Here is a 24,915-nt window from a genome sequence, read left to right on the forward strand (position 1 = left end):
AGTTTTTTCTCTCATAGTTGAAGTGTACCTATGATGAAGATTACAGCCATCTCTCATCTTGTAAGTGGGAGAACTTGCAAAATTGGTGGCTGGCTGTATACTTTTTTTGCCCCACTGTATATATATGATGCTTAGGATTGTTGAGCCTTGACAAAGGATTGTGTTCATCTTTATGCCACTCTAATTTTACTTGAATTGACCAAGTTCTAAAATGTTACTGAGATATAGTATGTGCAGATAAGGTAGGTGATGTGTTGATTAAGTTAACTTGGCTTTAGTCTACTAACCCTTACCAGAGTTTTTATAGTTTGAAAAGTTAAGCAAAAGAACCAAATGCATCTTATTATTTTTTTTTTACCTTTGGCAGCTGTATCAGAGCATAGTTGGAGCAACACGGGTAAAACTAAATCTGGCACATTTAAAAAAGTATACATTACTGTAAAAAGCAAGAGCAGGCTTGTGGTTCTCTGTATTAAAGTATGTAAAAGCTTAAATGTGATAAGCACAGGATTGGTTTTAGATTGATGATGGCAAATTGAGCTGGAACTATACAATCAATCGATGCATCCCTATTGTACAGAAGTTGAAAATGCAAAAAATAATAAAACATTTCTGGATTAAATTAAAATCATTTTAAACAAATGAAGACAATAAACCAAGTGAGGAAAATGCAAAAAAAAAAGCTTTTTTTGCTTCAAGGGGAAAGTATCTAGGGGAAGTATCTGAGGGAAAATAGAGTCTCCAAACTTACTGATGTTTTGTTTTCCTTTTTTTCTTTTACAGTTGCCTTATTCAGTAGAGAGTGGCAAGTAGCCTACAGAACAGAGACGAGTACAATCATGGTCACAGCACCAGCTACACATACGCACAAAGCCCTACCAATTAAGGTACACAGACAAAAGCTCAAGGCTGTAAAGTTCAAGTCAATCATAAGATAGGATGCATCATTGAGCTGTTTGTTAATTGGCAGGGAAGCATGCCATGCATACACAGTTGTTGCTGGAATTCGATGCACTCTTTCTGTGTAGCTTATAAGCTGCAAAAGGAAACTCAAAATGAAGAATGTGAAACCAAATGTTATAAAAAGTATAATCAGTGAACAAGGACAAGACCCACTGTTTGGGTGTTTAGGGATACATTTCAACACCTGGACAACAGCACTAATATGAAATTCAGCATTAAGAGTAGTTGTGGCAACAGCAGCATCAGTGTGAAGCTGCCCAGGGTTTGAGGAAAGTAAAATGGCTATCATGGCTAAATAAAAAAAGGTTTTCGCTCATCAATGCTGTGATCATATCTATTGCATCAGCTTATATAATATTTTCCAAATTTGTGCGCGTGTCTGTGGGTCACATGTGTGTGAATTGCCTAAAATAATAGAATTAATGTAAAAAGTCTTTCAATTTTAGGTGCACATTTACCCAGTGTTTACATTTAGGAATGGAAACAACTTTCTTCTCCATTGTGAAACAGTTGTCGGAAATGTGCTAATAGCTTTAGATGTGATCAAAGCCTTAAATGTATTAGGATTTTACAGATCACACATCTCAGATAAAAAAAAAAATACAGAGAAACTTTGCTTCATTAGGAAATGTTCCATGGGAGGATACTATATATCTACAGTGAAGCCATCTATGAAGCATTGGCTTTTTAAAGATGACCTCATTTAAAGTTAAAGTTAAAGTTAAAGTTAAAGTCCCAATGATCGTCACACACAGATCTGGGTGTGGTGAAATTTGTCCTCTCCATTTAACCCATACCCGTGTGATTTTGATCCATCCCTTGGGGAAGAGGGGGGCAGTGCCGCGCTCGGGAATCATTTGGTGATCTAACCCCCGAATTCCAACCCTTAATGCTGAGTGCCAAGCAGGGAGGCAATGGGTCCCATTTTTATAGTCTTTGGTATGACCCGGCTGCGGTTTGAACCCAGCCTTCCAGTCTCAGGGCGGACAATCGACCACTAGGCCACTGAGCTGATTTAAATCGCTTTTGGCATCATAAAAACCCATAGTGAGCCTGAATTGGTCACTATCCAAATCGCATGATTTTCTAATGGTTGGATTTATACTGCAGTTCTTAGGGCCCAATTTCTTTTGGTGGTAATATCAATGTTTCTCAATAAATTTTTATATATTGAATACCTGCACCCAAGAGCAAGGGTTCTCAAACTGGGGTCTCCTGGTACCCAGACAATTGCAAATTTTACCTTGGGAGCCGACAAAATAATTTGCAATAAAATATGTTGTACAGTAATCCCTCATTTATCGCGGATAATTGGTTCCAAAAACCACCCGTGATAAGTGAAATCCGCGAAGTACGATCACCAACAAGAAGTACTGGGCAGGCTAACGAGTTAGCGGAAAGATGCTAATTCGCGATCGTGCTAACGCGAAAATGGACTTCTAAAGGAATGTAAACAAACATTTGGAGCAATACTAAAGGTTAGACACATGTTTCCTCAATTTAGAAGTTTTATTTTGACTTTTAAATGTTTTTTTAATTTGGAAAAAATATCCACGATGTAGTGAAGCCGCGATAAACGAAACGCGAAGAAGTGAGGGATCACTGTATTGTTTTAATATTTTATTTATTACTTGACAATTATTATTTATTATTGTTGTTGTAATTCATTTCATACTCAATGCTTTATTTATGCTATGTGATTTATTTATTACTCTTCTCTTTGTTTTTTGGCGTATAATAGCTTGTAAATTTGAATGGGCTGTTCAAATACTAAATATGTCAAATATTGTCGCGTGTGCTAAACAGAAAAAAAGCCCCTTTACTGTTGCTACAGGCCTCTTTGCAGCAACTGACCAGTTTTGTTAAATTTTGTAGGGACATTCAGTTCTTGGTATTGTCACTGTTGTCTTTATTTTTCCATCTTGATGATAATTGCCCTCACTGTGTTCCGTGACGTATTCAATGCCTTGGAAATTGCTTTGTTTTCCTGACTGACACCTTGGAACAATGATATATCTCTGATGCTACGGAAGCTCTCAGTAGACCGCAGTTTGTGCTGTAAGACGTGGCTACAAAGATGACAGCAAAAGCCTATTATAACAGCTTAACCTTATCTGGGATTAATCAATCAGTGCTGTTACTAAATGGTCGCAGGTGTGTGTTGACTTGTACTTGAGCTCTACTTGACTTTTATGATGAGTTTGACTGTGATGGGTCAATTCTGAACACAGCCATGTCCACAGTTGTAAGAGGGTGAACACACTTGTGCAATCATTATTTTACTTGCTTCTTGAAAATATTTCTCATTTTTTTCCCCAATTCATTTGCAGAGGTGACGATGTTGGAAAAGTTTTGAAATACAGTGAAAGCCCGGAAGTCAACTACCTCGGTAGTCAACATATTCGTGTTTTAACGCAAAATGACGGGAAATCTTTGCCTCTGTTCTCGGACAAAGCTTCGGAAACCGGCGTTAGTTAGCGTTGTTGTTTCGCGGGTTTTAAACAATTGCAGTTATGCGCGCCGCGCTTCCAAAAAGCGCGAGACCACGAGATAACGGGGTTTCAAGCCAAGAGTTGAGTTCACACGATAATCGAAAGCTACTGTACGTATTTGAAAGAGAGAGAGAGAGAGAGAGAGAGAGAGAGAGAGAGAGAGAGAGAGAGAGAGAGAGAGAGAAAGAGAAAGAGAAAGAGAAAGAGAAAGAAAGAGAGATCGAGAGCGAGAGATCGAGATCGAGAGCGAGAGAGAGAGAGAGAGAGAGAGAGAGAGAGAGAGAGAGAGAGAGAGAGAGAGAGAGAGAGAGCAAGACTTTAGAGCCTGCTATGTACAAAACACTCAATTTCTTTTGAAAATAATTGTTGTTCGGAGTATTGAAAGCTGAATTCCCTGGCCCAAAAGAAGTTTGAGAACCCCTGTCCTTTCAGTTATGTCCCTCTGTCGGAAAAGATGAGAAAGCTGGCTGCATTGTATTATTCAAAATCAGAAGCTACAATTAAATATGTTCACAATTTCTCAAATAAATGTTATTTTACTGATGTAATTAACATCAGTAAAATAACATTTATTTGAGAAATTGTGAACATATTTAATTGTAGCTTCTGATTTTGAATAATACAATGCAGCTTGTGACAGACTATTGTGATGGCAAAAATCCAGACAATAAAGCCAATTATAATGTGGAGATACTTCACTTGCGTATCTTTCAGCAGATAAATTGCATTATAAAACAGTCGGAAATATAAAGTGGATACCATTTCAAAATACTGTGGGATAAAACCACAATGATGAAAAGGCGCAATAGATTTGAAAGTATGAACTGGGTGCAATATAGAAAGCAGTGAGTTCAGCAGCATCAGAAACTGGAGAGAATGGAGAGGCAAGCTCTTGAAATGTATAAACGACAAACGGGTAAGAGCAAGGTTAGAAGCTATGGGTCATGATGGAGTTGAGGTTGGGGGGGGGGTCTACCTGGTAGAGACAGTGGCACACGCTGCGAAGCTGAGGTGGGAACTCGCTGGATGAGCCGATGATGGCATGGAAGAAGCATTCAGTGATCTGCAACAGGTTTCTCTGATTATCTTCCAAGTTCTCACCTTGTTCCAGTCTGATGAGTAAGGAGAAGAATAGCATTAAATTAATTCGACATTCTCTTCTAAAGACAGGTGGAAGTGTACAACTTTTAAGTAAAAAATCTCAACGCAAGCTCAAAGAATACTTTGAGGAACAGAATTTTGCAAACTAATTGTACACTATGAAATAGTATTTCCTGCTTCTTGATTTCTGAAAAAAAGATCTAATAAAAACATTTTGCCACACTGTTTTGTATCACAACAATTTTAACATCTCACAAAGAAATCCAAACACAGATACCATTTGTTTTCAAATCAAGTACATATAAGTGCTTAATTTTGAGTACTAACTGATATTTAGACTGCATTTACATAAAGATATTTTTTCTGCAGAAAAGTCTAGAGGCCTGGCATGCTTGTAAATGCACTTGAAAATGTATTTATGCAATTTCATGTGGATGAGTTAAATGTATATGAAACAATTTAAGTGCATATTTTATTATTAGAACATTCAATAATTGTTTAACATGTAAATAATACATTAATAGTATAAATAACATACAGAAAATTTTGTATAAATATTGAAAATATAAATATTATGTGTGTGTGTGAGTGTGTGTGTGTGTGTGTGTGTGTGTGTGTGTGCGTGCGTGCGTGCGTGGGTGCGTGCGTGCGTGCGTGCGTGCGTGCGCGTGCGTGCGTGCGGGTGGGTGTAACATGTTAACAAAAAGTACTGGGCAGGCTAACGTGTTAGCGGAAAAATGCTAATTCGCGATGATGCTAATTCGCGATGATGCTAATTTGCGATGGTGCTAACACACCAAAACGGACTTCTAAAGTAATGTAAACAAACATCTGGAGCAATACTACATTGTCCTAAAGGTTAGACACGTGATCGTCCATTTCTCTTGTTAGGTGACCCACTTACATCGTCAATGACACTAAATCCGCGATGTAATGAAGCCGCGAAACGCGATGTAGCGAGGGGAAGATTTCGATGGATTTAATGATTTGGAGTGACACGGACGGTTAGATAAATTTGTTATTTGTCATAGTTATTTAATATATAGTTTCTATATAGTTATATAGGCCTGTGGAATAATTGGAACCGCAACTGACTATGAGTCTGACGTCAGCGCCGCATGTACTTCCGGAGTCAGCAGCGGCACAGAGGACGAAGATTTGGATGGAGTTAATGATTTGGAGTGACACGGATGGTTTGATAAACGTGTTATTTATGTTATAGTTTTTTGAATAACTGTTAATATGTTAGGTCAGGCACGTTCTCAGTTCCTCGTTTGTGTTTATGTAACCTTAGCATACCGTATCGTTGAGCCTGTAGTTGCCTATTCATGTCTGTTCTTGTTGTTGAATTTTATCAAATAAAGTTCCCCCAAAAATGCGACTTGTTCTCCGGTGCGACCTGTATATGTTTTTTTTCTTCTTTATTATGCATTTCATGGCTGGTGCGACTTGTACTCCGGAGCGACTTAATCCGGAAAATACGGTGTGTGTGTGTTTGTGTGTGTGCCCGCGCGGGTGCGTGTGTGTGTGTGTGTGTGTGTGTGTGTGTGTGTGTGTGTGTGTGTGTGTGTGTGTGTGTGTGTGTGCGTGTGTACGTATATACTAATTTGATAAAACGTAATGTCCTCTGATTGGTTCATCGGGTCTACATATTACGCCTGTACATTACGGAAGCCACACAAAAACAACTTTAGAGATTTTGGAATTCGGTCCACACACAAAGCGCACTTTATTAAAAGGCATACCTTCATTTTTTGAGAAAATGAAAGGCTTTTAAGTGCGGCTTATGGTGCAGAAAATACAGTACTTAAAATGGTTGCCATTTTGAATAACGCATTATTGGCATCACTGTCAACTAGGTATAGTCTTTATAGGCCGTAGGCCAGAGGAGTGGCTGGGCCAAGTGAGCGACACATTGCGATGTGGCATGATGGCTGCCGACACAATTGTCTGGAGCGGAGTGAGCAACGGAGCTCAGGAAACTTGGACAGGCTGAACTGCAGCAACAGCGAAGCTCATCATCCATTTTTAGAAAGCATAATTTGCAGACCTAAAATAGTTTGCATGTGCAGGTACTTTGAAGCATATTTAGAAGTACAGCAGTATCAGAACGAATAACAATACTGGTGTCTGTATCGGTGCATCTAATATAAAATTAAGTTTTACAGTGATCTTATTTATTCGGGAAAAAAAAAATACACAATGTGGAAAATGTAATTGCACAATAATTACAAATTACATAAGAACCAGCTTTCCCAGGCCTGAACAGACAATAAATAATTGCTCAATTTACAAAGTTCTTTCACACTGTGAGTGAAGTCAAATTTATAATGGATGATTCCTAGAAAATGCGCACATGGGATGAAAACACAAGAAAAATAGCTGAGAGCAAAATTCGGACATGAGAATGAAAAATCAGAAAGGGTATAGGAAATTATTTCCCATTTTATCAGAAAAGGGGATTCATTTTGTCTTAATCCAGCCACACTTGATTTGCTGCAAAATGGTGTTGCCACATCATTTACTTTGAATTGACATTTGGAATCACATCCAAATTGGTTGCAGATAGACCTACAAAAAAACAGTTCCCGACACCCCACCCTCACACAGCACAAAATGACTGAATAGTTCAGTTGTGTCAACAAGAGAAGGTGAGTGTATGGGCCACAGCACCACCATGTGGATAAATTGAATATATTCAAAGCAGATCTTTCTGGCTGTTCCATTACTCATGTAGAAGGTAAGTTATGATTCAAGGAAGTGACAAAAAGGGACAAAAGCATCATACCGAGTGGAGTCCACCTCAAAACTGATGTGTTCAGGGGTTGATATGACCCCTTTTAACAAAGGCTCCAGTAACTTCTGCAGGTATGCTGCTCCATAGACCTAATATATAACCACAATGAATTCAAAGTTATTTTAGTTTACAGCTTTTCAAAAGGAATTCCTGTATGATATAACTTACTATAATACAATACATAATATATCATAACAAAATACAATACAAGATAAAATAATTTAACACACTAAGATGTAATACAATACTACAATACAACATAATACGATATAATGACAACAGTATTACAATTAAGAAGAAGAAAAACAATCCCCTTTAATTAGTTGGAGTTGAGAAGTTTCCTACCTTAAAACAAAAGGTCATTATTTTGCTTGCCAGGCTGTTTCCCCGAAAAAGGGTTTGCATGGAGTCAGCAAGCTCCACCTCTTTGGAGAACATATTCCAGAGCAACTGGTAGAGGAGGTGACGGGAGTCGAACAGTGTCACCAGGACCCGGGCAAGCTCATCCTTAAAATGTAGATTAATACATTATTGCTTGAAAACAATACAATAGAAAATATGATTACCTAAGATAAATCCACACTTGCTTTCCACAATAACAAGAAATACATGATTTCAGACATCCAAAGAGAATGTTGGATTGTTAACAATCCTGCCAGGTGAATTCCTTGTCTTCAAACTACTAGAAATATTTAATACAGCCTCACTTCAACCCACTCTGACCAAAGCCACACCCTTTACTAATGTGTTCACATGCATGAGACGTGCACTGTAAAAGCCAAGCAAAAAAGACATTCTTAGCACAGAGCTGCCACGTTGCTTGCATGGGTTATTCATGATGGAGCGTTGAGTTACTTTGTCTCAAGACCCATCATTTCCTTGTTCTTGACCAAAGCCAAGTAAACCAGCCAAGGTAATCGATGCTGCACGTATGTCCACCTAAACTCGGTCAATGATTGACAACACCCTTAGGTAACACTAAAGCCTTCTGAAGCAGCAATCTCTGTAGGATATTCTTGTCAAGGCGCGTTGCGTTTCAAAGTAATTATTCAAATAGAATTTGAAGCACAAGAGGCATTTCAGACAGAGATGAAGATCATTTCAATAATATACTTCTGTCAGATCATACAGAATGGAACCTTGATTTATCTGCCATCATGCATGAACGCAAAGAAGATTCTTACCCACTGGGATCCTGGAACAACATTAGCGAGTGCCATGGCAATAGGTAGTTCTCCCTGGTCTCCCATCATAGTGACCAGCTCAACCAGCCTCTCAAAGCGGTCAGCCAGAACCGTCTCAGCCAGTGTGTCAAACTCGGTTCCCTGCTGCAAGATCTTTGTCAACACTTCCATAAATGTGGCTCGAGTTTGCAGATCTTTGTGGTAACCCAGACCTGAGCATTCATATTTGAAAATGAAAAAAAAACCTCAACAACTACATTTTACAAAGCAAATTTCCATAAATGCTAAAAGTGTGACAAAGTCAAACTTACCAATAGAGTGCATGAGGCCGCTGTCCACGTTAGCATTGAGGAGGTTGGACATGGCTAGGACAGTACAGTGGCGAAGAGAGGCCAGGCGGCGCGACATACCCCTCTTGCATCCGCTTACTGCCTGACCCTCATCCTCTACCTCACTACAATCATTTAGCAGATTCATGAATAGGGTGAAGTACCTGCAGGATGACAAAAAATATTTTTGAAAATTCTTTCTTTTTCAAGTGCCTGTGCAAACACACAAGCTCCCTGTGCACACTGTGGACCACTGTGTGCAACACAAAATAAAATAAAATAAAAATAAATAAATAAATAAATATTGAATGAATGAATGAATGAATGAATGAATGAATGAATGAATGAATGAATGAATGAATGAACGAATGAATGAATGAACGAATGAATGAACGAATGAATGAACGAATGAACGAATGAACGAATGAACGAATGAATGAAATATTGGCAATGAAAACTTTAACTTGCTCGTGGCCGGATTTTATTTTGTGTGACACGTCATTCCTTTTCTGTTGGTCTTTTGCCCTCTCCCGCAATAATATACCGATCACCTGTCCTATCTTCAGTCTTTGTAGAATTCCAACAGGTTTCAAATGACATTTCTGCTGAATGGGACGCTTGAGGTAGTCCTACTTCCATTCCTTCCATATTTTTCCCCTCCGCAAACTTGCCCGCCACTTTGGCTTTATGTTTTGCAGGAGACCTTTCTCATTCGAAAAAGAGAAAACCCCATCCAGTTTCACAGTTTCCTCTTGTACTTGCACACACTCCGACAGCCATTCAATCTTAAAAGAACTGCTGCATCTCTTGTTTATTTTGACTTGGTAAATGTATTTGTCACTGCTCATTCGTTTCGCCATGATTAGCTAATTTAGCATTTGCATCGCTTGACGCCGCCGCACTGTCGTTAGTTAGGTAACCTGCGCGGCACGGATGGGCAGGCCAAATGTTCAGGCACTGTCAATCCTATGATTGGCTGTGTAGCGTAAGTGAACCATATCATATCATTGGCTGCTCACCTGTCAATTACTGATTTACACAACAAAAAGGCACAGAAAGAAAATCATTCGTCCACTTAATTAGATTAGATTACGTCTAACATTAGATATTAATCAATCAGTTTATGCTAAATTTTATTTTGTGCGCAGCATGGAGTTTCTTGTGTGCAGAGACTGCACGACCAGTGCGCACTTGCGCAGCTCCGCAGCATAGAGGGAACACTAAGAAAAAATTAAAAATTGAGAAAATATATTCTAACTTGAGAAAAAGCTGTGATTTGGCCTCCATTAGCTCCACTCCATCACCCTCCTCAGGTTGCAGAGGAAGACCAGCAAGCAAAGAGACAACTGCCTCCATACTGGCCTGGTCAAGATCCCTGCATCACACACAGACGGGCAAGAAACAATGAAGAATGCAGTCAATACTGTGGTCAATGTAAGACACTACTGGCAACCAAACTATACCTTGTTAAACACTTGATGTCATCATCAGCTGCTTGATTGGAAGTTCCCATCACCCAGTCAGTCAGGTACTCCACCATCTTATTTCTTAAAACAAAATCAATGATGAAAACTCACAGCGGAAATTGTCACAAAAAGACCATTTTCCATCCATGACTCAAGGCAGGGGTGCTGGTACCCATTTATAACCCAACTCACAAGAGGCCTGACTTCCAGCTTTCACAGACGGACGTATGACTCAATGCTAAATGTTTGTGCTCGACCATAGTTTTTACTTTTGGTGTGTAAAATACTCAAACTTCACCAGAGCTTCGCAACTTTTTAGCATCTACTTACGAATGACGCACCAGCCCAGACACAGAGTAATAGGGAAAAAAGTGTGACTTTTGGGATACTCCGACATGTATTACACAACACATTGATTTTACATTGATTCCTATAGAAACATTGCTTCTACTTACAAACGTTTCTACTTACAAACCCGATCGCGGAACCAATTAAGTTTGTAAGTAGTACACAAGTGTGAATTTTGACCATATGATCATTTTTATACATATTTTCCAACCCCATGGTGTATAAGCTAGAATGCTTACGCGATACAAGCAAATTAAGTGATGTATAATTCATATGAGGAATGGTAGGGCCTAAGAAGATCAACAAAAAGAAAAAAAGACAAACATTTTAAAAAGTCTTTCAAGGGGTTGCAGCACTCTTGAAATTGATAAGATAAGAACTATCAAACATTTCATTGCAAATAGTCAACAGGGTTGCGGGAAACTTGTTAAAGAAAAACACACAAATTAACTGCCAAAGATTTGAGAAGACTCAAACTTGAAGCGACCAGAAACCCTAACGCTAGCATTAGCTTACTGGTTAACTTGACTGCAGTGCTTGTTTACTAGACGTGTTTGTAAATATTGTGAGGGGATTTATTGTATTACGTGTTATGCTTGAGTGCTACCATATTCTGGAACTTCCACTTCAGTACCCAGAAATATCAGGTGTTTAGTGCTCAGAGACATGGCCAAGGTACGGAAGGTTGACACCCAACTACGATTGAACAAGACATACACGTTCAAAGGCCAAGACTGGGTCAATAAATATCAGAATACAGATTTTACAAAGATCTTAGGGACTGATGAGATGAGGTGAGATTGACTCTTGATGGACCAGCTGGAGCCGTGGCTGGATCAGTAACGGCCACAGAGCTCCACTTCAAAACAGACACCAGCAAGGTGGAAGAGGGGTACTGGTATAGGCTGGACACATATCATGAAAATCCCCTTTTTTTTGCTTTTATATTCATTTTATTATGCACTTGGTGTCTCCAAGATTTTAGAAAAAGGTAATCTACCTCTACAGGTGTTGCAGAGATACTTTTATGATCCGTTTGGGGGCTATATTTTTTACTTCGTTCAGTTTTCTCCATTTTCTCTTACGTATTTTTATCTATTACGTCACATCCGTTGAGGCGGGACTACCAAGCAAGGTACTGGGTGTGGCCAAACTATTTCGCAAATCCGCCATCTTTATTACTCGGAGACACTTTTGTAGTCCAAAAAACTCAAGGATGCCGAAGTGGAGAGATCAAAATGTTCTGTTGTTGGATGCATCAATCCATACAACTCATTGCACAGTCCCTCAGCATCAGAACCTCAAAGAAGTGCCTGGTCAAATTTTATTTTTTAAGCAGTGTTCCCACATCTGTGGGCAAAGTCCTGCTTGTTCAATGACGAGTGTTTCAGAAATCGTTTGCCTGTATAGAGAAGGATTCACCGAAAGACTTTGTTTCGTTGATGTTTCGCTCAGTTCCTTCAATGTATGGAAACGACGGACACAGGAAAGCGGTAAGCTTGAGATGACACAAAAATAACAAACTGTATTTCACTTTCATATTATTGCGTGTCTATGATGCACTTGTTTTCATAGCATTAGCGTCAGTCTTTCTACTGATTTTAGAGCTGTGCGCTCTGTTTTCACTTCTTGTGGGTGTATTTTAAGTATCGTATTTTTCTGACTAAAAGTCACTCCGGAGTACAAATTGCATCAGCCATAAAATGCACAATAAAGGGGAAAAAACATATGTGTCGCACCAGAGTTTAAGTCGCATTTTGGGGGAAATTTATTTGACAAAATCCAACAACAAGTACAGACATGAACCAGCAAAAACAGGCTAAACGATACGGTATGCTAACGTTACATAAACACAAACGAGGAGCTGAGAACAGGCCTGACGTAACATTAACAGTTATCCAAATAACTATAACATAAATAACACCTTAAACAAACCATCTGTGTCACTCCGAATCATTAAATCCATCGAGCGAATTCTTCGTCCTTTATGTAAACAACGCCGTGTGTGCGCCGTGCCGCTGACATAGGACTGACTCGTCGTCATTTGCAGTTCAAATTATTCCACAGGCCCATATAACGATATATAAACTATATATCAAATAGCTATAATATAAACAACAATTTTATCAAACCATCTGTGTCACTCCAAATCATTAAATCCATCGATCGAATTCTTTGTCCTTTATGTAAACAACGCTGCGTGTGTGCCTCGCTGCTGACGTCGGACTCGTCGTCAGTTGCAGTTCAGATTATTCCAGAGGCCCATATAACAATATATAAACTATATATCAAACAGCTATAATATAAACAACAATTTTATCAAACCATCTGTGTCACTCGAATTCTTCGTCCTCTATGTAAACAACGGCACGTGTGCACTGTGCCGCTGACGTCGTCAGTTGCAGTTCAAATTAGCAAGTAATCCCTAGCTACATCGCAGTTCGTTTATCGTGGTTTCACTACATCACGGATTTTTGAATTGAGAAAATTTGTGAATAATTTCACATACCGTAATTTCCGGACTATAAATCGCGTTTTTTTTCATAGTTTGGGTGGGGGGGGGCGACTTATACTCAGGAGCGACTTATATATGTTTTTTTTTTTTCACAAATTTTTACTTGATCATTAAGACATCACTTACAAGTATAGTTGACCACTTCCCATGTTATTTTTAGTATAGTTGATCACTTCACATGCTTTTATATCTTTATCTTGAACATATTCAAAACATAAAAAATAGAGAAAACATCAAATAAAGCAATTAACACTTTAAAGCACCATATCCAAGTCCACTGTCTGCTGTATGTACACTTGCTCCATTTTTGCTCCTCTTATATTTATTATTATTATTTATTATTATTTGTTTATTTATCATTTATTCAACATTCTTATTTATTCATTGTTTGTGCCTTCTTGTTTTTTTTGTGTTGCTTGTATGCATATGTGTACTATCTCACCGAGGAATAGTGGAAACGTAATTTCAATCTCTTTGTGTGTCTTAGTATATAAAAAAATAATCGACGATAAAGCAGACTTTGACTTTGATAAAACAACCCAAAAAAATTATATTTTCAGACGAAACTGGATGAGGGCGGTCTAAATTTCACCGTTGGCCGTGACTCATCAACTGGGTGGGCTTAAAAAAAATGGCACCAAAAAGAAACTCATATTTTGCAGGTTACAAACTTCAAGTTGTAAAATATGCAGCTGAAAACAGTAATCGAGCAGCAGAAAGAAAGTTTGGAGAACCGTGATGTACCAATGGATTACTATTTCAAGTGACGTCAGTAGCGCGGCGCGGCGGTTGTTTACATACAAACGTGCCCACATAAGGACTACCGGCATCATTAGCGGTGATCATTTCTAAGTGACACGGAGGACAAAGAGTTTGAAGGAATTAAGGATTCGGAGTGACATAGAAGGTTTGAAAAACTATTATGGCTTTTACGCACGCCCGGTCCTACTCTACTGAGTCGGGGGCCGGCGCTCGGCCGAGTGGCTGTCCGCGAACGGTGCGCGGGGCTCGGACATGGCCATTACGCACGCCCGGTCTGTCTGGAAGTCCACGCCGCCACACGCTTGGAAGTTTGTTTTGTTTAATAAAGAGCCGTTTACCAAACCCACGTCTATCCTTGTACTTTGTTAACGCTACAATATAGTTATATAGTAGATCTGTGGAATAAAGACGAGGCTGACGTCAGGGCGCACGCGCGGCGATGTTGACAAAGGACGAGGAATTTGATCGATGGATTTAATGGAATTAAAGTGCACGGATGGTTTGATAATATTATTGGCTTGTATTATAGTTATTTGAAATATAGTTTATCTATCATTATATGAGCCTGTGGAATATTTTGAAGTGCAAGCGCCCTCAGCCGTGCGCACCCATTGTTGACAAAGAACGATCGATGGATTTAATGAATTGGAGTGACACCGATGGTTTTATAAACATGTTATTCATGTAATAGTTGTCCTTAATCACTCTAGAATTTACGTCAGGCCCGTTCTCAGCTCTTTGTTTGTGTTTGTCACGTTAGCATACCTATCGTTTAGCCTGTTGTTGCTATTTAATGAATTGGAGTGACACCGATGGTTTTATAAACATGTTATTCATGTAATAGTTGTCCTTAATCACTCTATATGTTACGTCAGGCCCGTTCTCAGCTCTTTGTTTGAGTTTGTCACGTTAGCATACCTATCGTTTAGCCTGTTGTTGCTATTTGATGAATTGGAGTGACACCGATGGTTTTATAAACATGTTATTCATGTAATAGTTGTCCTTAATCACTCTATATGTTACGTCAGGCCCGTTCTCAGCTCTTTGTTTGTGTTTCTCACGTTAGCATACCTATCGTTTAGCCTATTGTTGCTATCGTTTAGCCTGTTGTTGCTCGTTCAGGACTGTTTTTGGTGTGGGATTTTGTCGAATAAATTGCCCCCAAAATGCGACTTATACTCCGGAGCGACTTATGTTTTTTTTTCACTTTTTGGGGCATTTTATGGCTGGTGCGACTTATAGTCCGGAAAATACGGTATAAGTCGCCCCCCCACCCAAACTATGACAAAAAAAACGCGACTTATACTCCGAAAAATACGGTAGTTGTATCAGATGAATTGCATCGAAGGTGCTGTATCATTCTTGGCGAACACAATAATGTGTTAAATACATTTGTTAGCGTCTCGCTAACGCTAGCATTAGCTTACTGGAACTTGACTGCAGTGCTTGTTTACAAGACATGTTCAGGAGATTTATTTTGTTACGCGTTATGTATGTATGGACAAGTCTTCGACCGTTGACATCTCTTGATCTATCAAAATTTTTGCGCCGCAAGTAAGCGCTACCTCGGCTAATAAACTACAAATATGTCCGACCGGAAAGGCAGGCGCACACCTTGCGGCCTGGAGGGAATGGGGTATGAAGTATTTCATTTGCATTTAAAGAGACCGCACCAAAACAGCTAGCTCAGTCGCACCTCAGAACAAGTAGAAAAGAGGGACTTGTGATGCTATCAAAATATGGAATCCAGACAAAAGCACCACCTTATTTGGACCATATAAAGTTCCACCTTATATAGACCACAACTGAATGAGTAAAACGTAAATTGGAAGAATTTATAAACGTGATATGTAAGCTTTAAGATGAGCTAGTTGGACCTTTTCGAGTTAAAGATGGACTTAAAATTAACTCTAAAATTAAAAAAATAATTTAAGTTAACCTACTGCCAGTTTTTAGAAGACACTTTTTTCAAGCGGTGGTACAGGAAAAGGTTTGCATTTTTCAGGAACACCATGATTCCCATTGCATGCAGCAGAGTACTCCATTGTGTGGCTCGCTGGTAAAGGCCTTAAAGATGATAGAATAAAGACGTGGCCCCCTTCTTCACCTGACCTAAATTCCATTGAGAACTTGTGGGCCCTTCCGAAACAGTACACTTCTGTGAACAAAGTCTGGGAGGCTGTGGTGGTTGCTGCACAAAAAGTTAATCGTCACCAGATCAAGAAGCTGATGGACTCCATGGATGGAAGTTTTATAACTGTTATTAAAAAGAAGGGTGGCTAATTGGTCACTTTTTTTTATGTTAATTTTAGATTTTGAGCTATTATTCTCATTTTAAAAAATAAAGCAAACAAGTGATTTTGTGAAAAATTGAGTGAAAAATTAGTGAAGTGAAAAGTGAACATTTTCCATTTTTACATTAGTTGCATAATAATTCTGCACACTCATGCCCCATGCTATCAGTGTGAATTTAAATGCCATTCTCCCGTCACTTATAAACCCGTGAAGTAGTGCAAGTGCATTTGCGAAAGATGACGCACAAAGTGGCGAGGGATCGCTGTATTTATAATATCACTAAAGCCACTATCACACTCAGTGGCAAACAATTGCAATTTTTGTTAAAAGGCAGCGAGTGTAGCGTTTGTAAGGGTTCATTCAGGTCGCAAAATGTTTACAAACTGTTTTAGTGATATTTCTTGTCGCAAGGACATTGAAAAATTCCTTGCATCAAGAAACATTGGCCAAATGTCTGGTAACAGTTTTTGGAACATTTGTGACCTTGAATGAACACTGACAAACCCTGATGAGGACACATTTGCCGCCCTTGAAAACACTCGCATTTGTTTGTAAAATTATTTTTTCAAATCAATTTAGCTTTGCTAAAGGACCATATAATACAGAAGATAGAATACAATACAAAAAATTAAGCTTAAAATGAATTTTATATTTATGTTTGAAATTGCCCCAGTGGAAATGATTTGAGACAGCAAATGTTTCCTCACAATGTGGATTTAAGAAATAACTTTTGATTACAGTATATAAATACAGATAGCAATTGTTCAATTATTAATTATCTTGTCATTTAAAAAAAAAAATATATTTTTTTTTTATTTTATTTTTTTTTAAATAAAAAAGGCTCCTCACAGTTGCTCCAATGAAGTGATTAAAGAGCAAAATTGCAGCTCCTCAAAGAAAATCGGTAATTCTGAGCCGTTTCATGAATTATTATATACAACAAGTGTGTAACTGTGGAAAAAGCAATTTACCTGAACTTCATCTCCTGGCAAAAGGACAGGTCATCTCTTCTCTCCATCATTACCTCTACTAGCTGGCACAATTTGGTTTTGATCTGGATAGCATGTACCATGTTGCCAAGAATGCGAACATACCTAAGAAAAACACAGCCAAATATCAAATCTGAATACAGTCGCCTCGTGCGTCTTGCATATTTTCAACTGTTATATATAGTTGTAAAGACACCACGCATGTGCACTGCAGTTATTTCTGACCTGACGAGGTTCAGCATCATGGTCTCAATGCTAGCCTGTCCTAAGTGTTCAGAACTGCCCTCTGTGTGGTTATCCAGCAGGTTTTTCATTATTGCAATAGTCTGCTCCACAAATTGGGTGTTAGTGTCATTGATTGGAACCTGGAAAAGTACAACCAAAGAGTAAATTTCAAACAAACAATGCATTAAGAGCATCTAGAACCACGTCTTACATCACAGGTGTTAAACTCAAGGCCCGGGGGCCAGATACAGCCCGCCACATCATTTTATGTGGCCTGCGAAGACAAATTGTGCATATAATCCGTGACATTACTAGAATTGCAAATTGTATTTACTTTTAATATCATTTTTTTTCTAATATTGACCAGTTTGTACTTGTCTGGTTTGAAAACGAGTTATTTGTCAGTTTGTTTTGTAGCTTTTACTGTATATAAGGTGTTCATACATGTATTTGGGTTGACAGTCATATGCGGCCCGCGAAAAAAATGAGTTTGAGACCCCTGTCTTACATCATTATGCTATGTTTTTTACTTATGTCTAGACCAGTGGTTCTTAACCTGGGTTCGATCGAACACTAGGGGTTCGGTGAGTCGGCTTCATGGGTTCGGCAGAGCTGGTATGTCATTCCCCCCCTGAATGTCGTGTAAATTTGCGATAACGCATATCTGAACGCATCCCCCCCCCCCCCCTTTTATTGTGTATGCTGCGGAAACTGAGGAATACTGCACTGTCCAGATCCGAACCTCAAAAAGTTGAAGCAATAGTAGAATGTTTTTTTTTTTTTCCATGCAAGCCATTTATCGTTTGTACAGTAGCAATGACGCAGCATTACAAAATTTGCTTGGACAATGTCAGCAGTTCAGCTCACCCATGTTGTTTTTGACTCAGCATGCACAATTATTGAAAAGAAAATCTGAATGATGTTACAATAAAGATGCAACTTTGCAAATGAGAAGAAAGAAATATGAATGTTTTAAAGAGGTAGTTTGCAGTTTTCAAAATGATAGCATGAGTTGAACGTAGTTGAACTCCTCCCTCCTCCACCCTTAACATCGTAAACCACGGCTGGCAAATTTGCTACCATGTTGCAAAAAGCTCAACGTTATTGGTTTGATAAGGTTAATATTTTTTTAATGTACGTGAACAATTGAAACCAAAGGTGGTGGCGTCCCCACGCAGCTATAGTGTGCCCGCAAAAGTCGCTTCTGCCTCCACAGTCACAATTGCTCTCAATCAGTTGTTGCTTTTAAAATATTCAGTTAAAAAATATTCTACTGTCAGATCAAACAGACACTTTAACTGGATGAAAAAAAAAATGTTTTGAAAACAGCAACATTCTTTTAAGTTCAAATAAAGCTGCAGGAAAATGTTTATGGCCTCTGAGTAATTTATAAATGAGCTCCCGTGTAATGGCGTAGCCGAGAAAAACATTGTTATGTGTGAAACAGCTATGGGTAAATAATCAATTAGTTATTGCCTTTGGGGTACTTAAGGTGAACAAAAAAATCAATACGAGCAGATATCACATGAAGGGTTAAAAGCCTCCACTCACCGGACCCTGTGTGTCAAAGAATTTACCAATGCTGTTCCTCAACTTATTGAAGAGCATGGGGTAAAGGGCAGGGCTAAGCTCCATCCCCAGCAAGTCTTTAACGTTGGTACGAACATGAAGGCCCACTCTGTCATGGCCACACACCAGCAAGGACAGCAGCCGATCGATAAAGCGGCTGACTGGTGTCTCACTCGAAGCTGAGGAGGAGCAGGAGGCTGAGGCCAAGGGATTGGAGAGCTCACATGGGCCCATGGAAATCATTGAATGCTTGCGCTCATTCATGGATCCCATAGGTGGGCTATAGGTGGCAGGGCCAGGAGTGCTGCGTTGCTGGAGGCACACACCGCCCAGGGCACACAGAAAGCCTGTCATGTTGATCCACTCCTGCTGTTGGAATAAGACACAATCAGTGGATGGCATCAGGGTCTCCCCTACACTTTAATTATATTACAGCGGGACCTTTAAGGACCACATTGCAATGATAATCCCTGTTCAAATGTGGATATTGATACTGGCTACATTGCTTCACAGTGGCTCTTTTATAAAACAAGCACCAGCGTCTTTAACAGAACTACATTGACCTCAATATCACTCAAATAATGAACATCGCAGATAAATTGAAATAGGAGACTGATCACTCTGTAGGATACTTACCTGCCCATCATCTGCCTTGTTTTTGGGGAAATTTAGGATTTGTTTTGTTGCTTGGTCCCATTTAGCATATGTGTCCTCCCAAGCCTAAAGTTGGAACAATCACAACCAAACATCAAGCCATTGATGACATTTTTAAGATAACAGTGGAACTCCGGTTCACAAAACACTTTCTAAAAAATATTCATGGGCTATGCTTCAATTCCCGACCAGTCATGACATAAAAACAAAAAGCTCATTTATGGTTCATAATGCACCGCGTAGATACAACTGTTATCATTTGCCATTCATTGAAGAGATCTGTGTTATGTATCTTAGTTTTTTTGTTTTGCCCTGAATTAATCCCCAGTATCACATCAAAGTAACTGAAAACTTGTGATGTTATGGTGTCATTAGGAAGCTTACAACTGTACAATTGCTGTGGAAAAAAATGAGGTAATAACAGCTTCAAATGAAAATGGTGTTCGCGTTTATGATCTCACTCTGCAGTTCGGTTTGGCGAAATCAAACATCTGTAATATTGTACGAATGCTCTTTCCTGACATCAAAACACCCTTAATAGGCACACAAACGAAGAAATAAACAACATCCCCACATAAACATACATGCTCTCGACGCTTTATCTTTGAATTGTCTATATTACGTGTACTATGTGTCCTCTCAGCATCCATTGCAGCCTGGTCATCCTGGAAGAGGGATCCTCCCGTGGTCTCTTCCCAAGGTTTCTCATTTCCCCTAGTAGGAGTTTTGAGTTTTTCCTTGCTCTCCTGGGAGTTTAAGATCAGGGGATGTTTGAGAATAATTGTCAATTTTCACACGTCCTGAATGTTATTAGTCACCTAAATGTTGAACAGAGGCTGAGATCTACCGGAGTGAAATTCCTTGTTTGGAGTGCCCAAACATGGCCAATAAACTTCTTCAATCTTGAATTTAGCATCGGTGGATAAAGCTGGGGGCGGGGGGGGTCTGTAGCAATGAGCTCCACGGAAGGCAGCTTGTGTGGCACAGCGCCATAGTCAAGATATAGTCAACGCCGGTGGTGGAGAGTGGCTGCCACCAAACAAAAAAGGCAGAAGGGAAAGCAGGATCCACCACAGAAAGACAGATGGATATACTAGCCTGCCTGAGTCCATCAGAGTCCATCGCTTGGAAGGAGTGAGCAAACCCAGGCAGTGAGGGCTAATCGCACTGAGACAGGTGAATACATTTGTCCAAAGAGGAGGCTGGTGATCGCTTTAGAAAGGCTATCAGTCTGTACGCAAAATGCTACAATGTTGTCCGGTGTTTAGATAACAGACCCAGTTTTATTTATTTACAGCGTGTGTTTTCACTCATTTCTATATTTTTACCAACACACATGTGAAAATATCTGTTCTGGGGCTGGAATGAATCAGTTCTCATTCATCTCAATGCTTAGCAATATTGCCTAGTTTGCGAACATTGTTTTTTGCCGACGAAGACTCAGACTGAATTAAGTTCGTCAACCAAAATTCTACTGAAATTAAATTACAATATATTTTATTATTGTCATCGCACGCATTCATACTACCTATAGGTTATTTTAGCTGCCATGCATCCAAACATATGCAAGCTGACTTGATACAGAAAGATCAGAATCACTTCACCTCGATGTTTCCTGGTGTGGGATGCTCGATTCTCCTGAGCAAGGCCATTACTCTCTTTTGCAATGTGGAGCGGCCTAAGAGCAAAAACTTTACTTAATAAGGATGATAAAAAAACCTGCAGCTTTTCTGATTGATTGATATGTTCAATAAAGAGCAATCAAATGCATAACATAAAAGACAAATCAAATGGAAAAAACATCAACAGAATTGTTCAGTGCAGTTTTTACTGTATTTTCCAGACTATAAGCCACTACTTTTTGCACAAGTTTTGAACCCTGCGGCTTGTAGTCTGTTGCGACGTATCTATGGATTTTTCGTGATTTTTGTGATGTCTAATACATTCATACACTCGTTAGTAAAATTGTTGTGGACCACTGTTGTGCGGCACTGCTTCGCTGGGCGGAGGGATATGTGACCAGACACACAGTCACTGGGGGTAAGTGGTGTGTTGATCCTATGTCTGTCCGCCAGACAAAGTGCCCCACAATTGACACGAACAAGAGACAAAACGAGACCACGACAGACATTACTGAAGAAAGGAAGCTTTTATACACAAACCCTCATTATGGGGGACAAAAGAAATGTATATGAGCCGCTTTTAAGGTAAAGGCAGTCGATTTGGCTCTTGACGAAGGAACTAGAGCTGCTCATGTATTGTAGAGGTTTCCTCCGGCCACTAGAGGGCACTGGGCTATTGTTGGTGACATCTTGTTGAGTCACCCTTTTCAGTATTTATTTCCCAGTCATGTCTTCTCCAAAGCTATACGTGTAGTATCGCATTGCCAACGTTACCCCTGTAATTAGTCCCATTTTATTTATTAGTTGTGTGTTGCTAGTGTTCCCTAAACATTAAGTTTATTATGGTCGTTGTGGAGATTGATACATGTTTGCAGGGCTCCTTCGTCTCTGTCAATACACGTTAAGTTAATAAAAGGTATGAGTCTCCAAAGAACTACATCTTTCCTGACAATCTTCTTCGTGTATATTCTCTTGCAAATGGTAATTAAACATTAAAACACCTGTGGCCCGGCCTATAGTCTGGTGCGGCTTTTATATGAACAAAACAAGATTTTCCCCATATATTAGCTGGTGCGAGTTATAATCATCAGGTGTGTCTTATAGTCCGGAAAATACAGTATGTTCAAAGGGAGTAGTAGGAGAAATAGAGAAGAATATCTAGTCTTATGGCTTGTTATGTATACATTTCTAGAAATTATGTAACCATATTACTTCACAAATATGTTTTTCACATAGTTTATCCCAAATGGAGACAAAAATAACACTCCCCTTTTCATATGTTCAAAAAATTATGTATGAGCGTGACGTGTAAACTCATTATTCCACTTGATAAAAAAAAAAAAATAAAAAAAAGACTCAGATTCCACATGATCTTGCTTTGCTCACCTGTTCCCATCATGTTGCTTATGGAGGCAAGTTCACTGAAAGTAGCATAGTTGGGCAGGATGGTCTGGACGGACACTTCATCAGCAGCGCTACGAATATCAGCCTCTTCACAAAGGTGGCGGAAGCATGACATGGCAACTAATACAGCCTCTGTGTCTGGACTCCACAGGAACATATAAAGACACACTTCAAGCTTGGTCTGAGCCTGCCTGCAAATTGGAATACCTCCACCCATGGTGGCACACTCCTATTGGAAGGACAAAGAGATGCATTAATCATTGCTGACACAGCATGATACATACATACAGTAGCCGTGTATAAATACCGTAGAACCTCGGACCTCAACACTAATTTGTTCCAGAAGGTGCAATTTTCCCCATTATAAATTATTGAAAACGCAGTAATCCGTTCTCTGTTCTTTACCCTAACGTTGCCTTTTTTATACCACAATTGCAGAGCAAAAATACATTGAATATGCAATATAAATTAAATAGAAATACATCATAAAAACAGTAAATTTAAAGTAAACAGTAAAGTTTGTCCGAGAACTAGGACAAAGACTTCCTGACATTTTGCGTTGAGACAGTTGACTTCCAGGATTCAGCAATATGTTGAAACGTACAGTGGAGCCTCAGTTTTCGACCACAATCCGTTCCAGAAGGTGAAGCAATCCAGGGCGCTTGCTTATAGCACTGTGTTGGCTCATATGTTGAGCTCTTGTTTTGTGAAATAAAGAGCCGGTTACCAAACCCACGGCTTGCCTGGTACATCTTATCAGGATGCCTCCTGGACGCCTCCCTGGGGAGGTGTTCCGGGCATGTCCCACCGGTAGGAGACCCCGGGGACGACCCAGGACGCGCTGGAGAGACTATGTCTCTCAGCTGGCCTGGGAACGCCTTGGGATCCCCCGGGATGAGCTGGATGAAGTGGCTGGGGAGAGGGAAGTCTGGGAGTCCCTCCTAAAGCTGCTGCCCCCGCGACCCGACCCCGGATAAGCGGAAGAAGATGGATGGATGGATGGATGAACAGTAAATTTAATATCTACATACATCGACATTGATGAGGCACTGAATCTATGAATGCGGAGGTCGAGAAGAGATGCGGGGGGTCTCATTGTTTGGAAGGAGAATCCCTTTCCGTAAAAAAATCTCGTGGCTGCATTTTGTCAGTGTTTTCCTTTGTTTTGTCCACAGGGACTTGGCTGGCAAACCCTGGTAACCCCCTTAGCAACACTAACAGTTTCTATCTATTCCTCAAAAATGAATTTGTTCAATTTCGTCACTTTGAATTCCAATGCCAAGTCCATCACATGAACGCCTTTTTCATACGTGTTTACGATTGCCTTTTTCAACTCTATTGTTGTTCTTGTCACTTTCCTCTTTTGCTTTTTTCCTGCGTCTTTCTTGGGACCCATGTTTTTTCTCTAGTACAGTGCAGCCTGAGAGTGGTCTACAACCGGCCGAACAACAACGCCGACCAACGGCGACTAGCGAGAGGTGTAACAAACTATTTTGTTTACAATGGCCACGTGAGTCGGGTCGGTTTCCAAAAGTTTGTCCGAGAACTAGGACAAAGACTTCCTGACATTTTGCGTTGAGACTGTTGACTTCCAGGATTCAGCAATATGTTGAAACGTACAGTGGAGCCTCAGTTTTCGACCACAATCCGTTCCAGAAGGTGAAGCAATCCAGGGCGCTTGCTTATAGCACTGTGTTGGCTCATATGTTGAGCTCTTGTTTTGTGAAATATGGAGCCGGTTACCAAACCCACGTCTTGCCTGGTACTTTGGTAAAGCTACAATATAGTTATATACGTAGATCTGTGGAATAATTGGAGCCGCAACTGATGACGAGGCTGACGTCAGGGGTGCACGTAGTTCCGGAGTCAACAGTTGTTTTTTTGTTTTTTTAAGTGACACAGCGGATGAAGATTCCGATGGATTTAATGATTTGGAGTGACACGGATGGTTTGTTAAAATTTTTGTTTATATTACATTTATTTGATATATCCAGTCTGACGTCAGCGGCGCACGTACTTCCGGAGTCAACAGCTGTGGTTTTTTTTTTGGTTTTTTTTTTTTTTTTTTTTTTTTAAATGACAAGACGAAAATTCCGATGGATTTAATGATTTGGAGTGACATGGTGGTTCGATAAAATTGTTGATTATATTGTTATTTGATATATAGTTTATATATTGTTATATGTGCCTGTGGAATAAT

At 39.6% G+C, this 24,915-nt stretch overlaps 1 protein-coding gene across 12 annotated transcripts in view; it reads right to left on the bottom strand.

Moving 5' to 3' along the window:
- The window catches only part of nf1a (neurofibromin 1a), a 176,541-nt gene that overhangs the window by 109,725 nt on the left and 41,901 nt on the right, over positions 1-24,915 (bottom strand). For 8 of the 12 annotated variants that reach the window (XM_049725627.2, XM_068651274.1, XM_049725618.2 and 5 more), the window contains 14 exons: positions 22,698-22,944; positions 21,294-21,367; positions 19,672-19,755; positions 19,018-19,404; positions 17,467-17,606; positions 17,224-17,346; positions 10,330-10,413; positions 10,125-10,241; positions 8,849-9,030; positions 8,538-8,749; positions 7,699-7,860; positions 7,345-7,442; positions 4,432-4,567; positions 752-814 (listed from right to left, as the gene is read on the bottom strand). In XM_049725627.2, coding sequence (XP_049581584.1) covers positions 752-814; positions 4,432-4,567; positions 7,345-7,442; positions 7,699-7,860; positions 8,538-8,749; positions 8,849-9,030; positions 10,125-10,241; positions 10,330-10,413; positions 17,224-17,346; positions 17,467-17,606; positions 19,018-19,404; positions 19,672-19,755; positions 21,294-21,367; positions 22,698-22,944 — 2,109 coding nt within the window. The remainder of the gene's footprint in view (positions 1-751; positions 815-4,431; positions 4,568-7,344; positions 7,443-7,698; positions 7,861-8,537; positions 8,750-8,848; positions 9,031-10,124; positions 10,242-10,329; positions 10,414-17,223; positions 17,347-17,466; positions 17,607-19,017; positions 19,405-19,671; positions 19,756-21,293; positions 21,368-22,697; positions 22,945-24,915) is intronic. The other 4 variants (XM_049725628.2, XM_068651275.1, XM_068651277.1 and 1 more) reach the window with 2 other exon arrangements.

This window comes from Syngnathus scovelli, chromosome 7 (assembly GCF_024217435.2).
Source record: "Syngnathus scovelli strain Florida chromosome 7, RoL_Ssco_1.2, whole genome shotgun sequence".
Taxonomy (NCBI): Eukaryota; Metazoa; Chordata; class Actinopteri; order Syngnathiformes; family Syngnathidae; genus Syngnathus; species Syngnathus scovelli.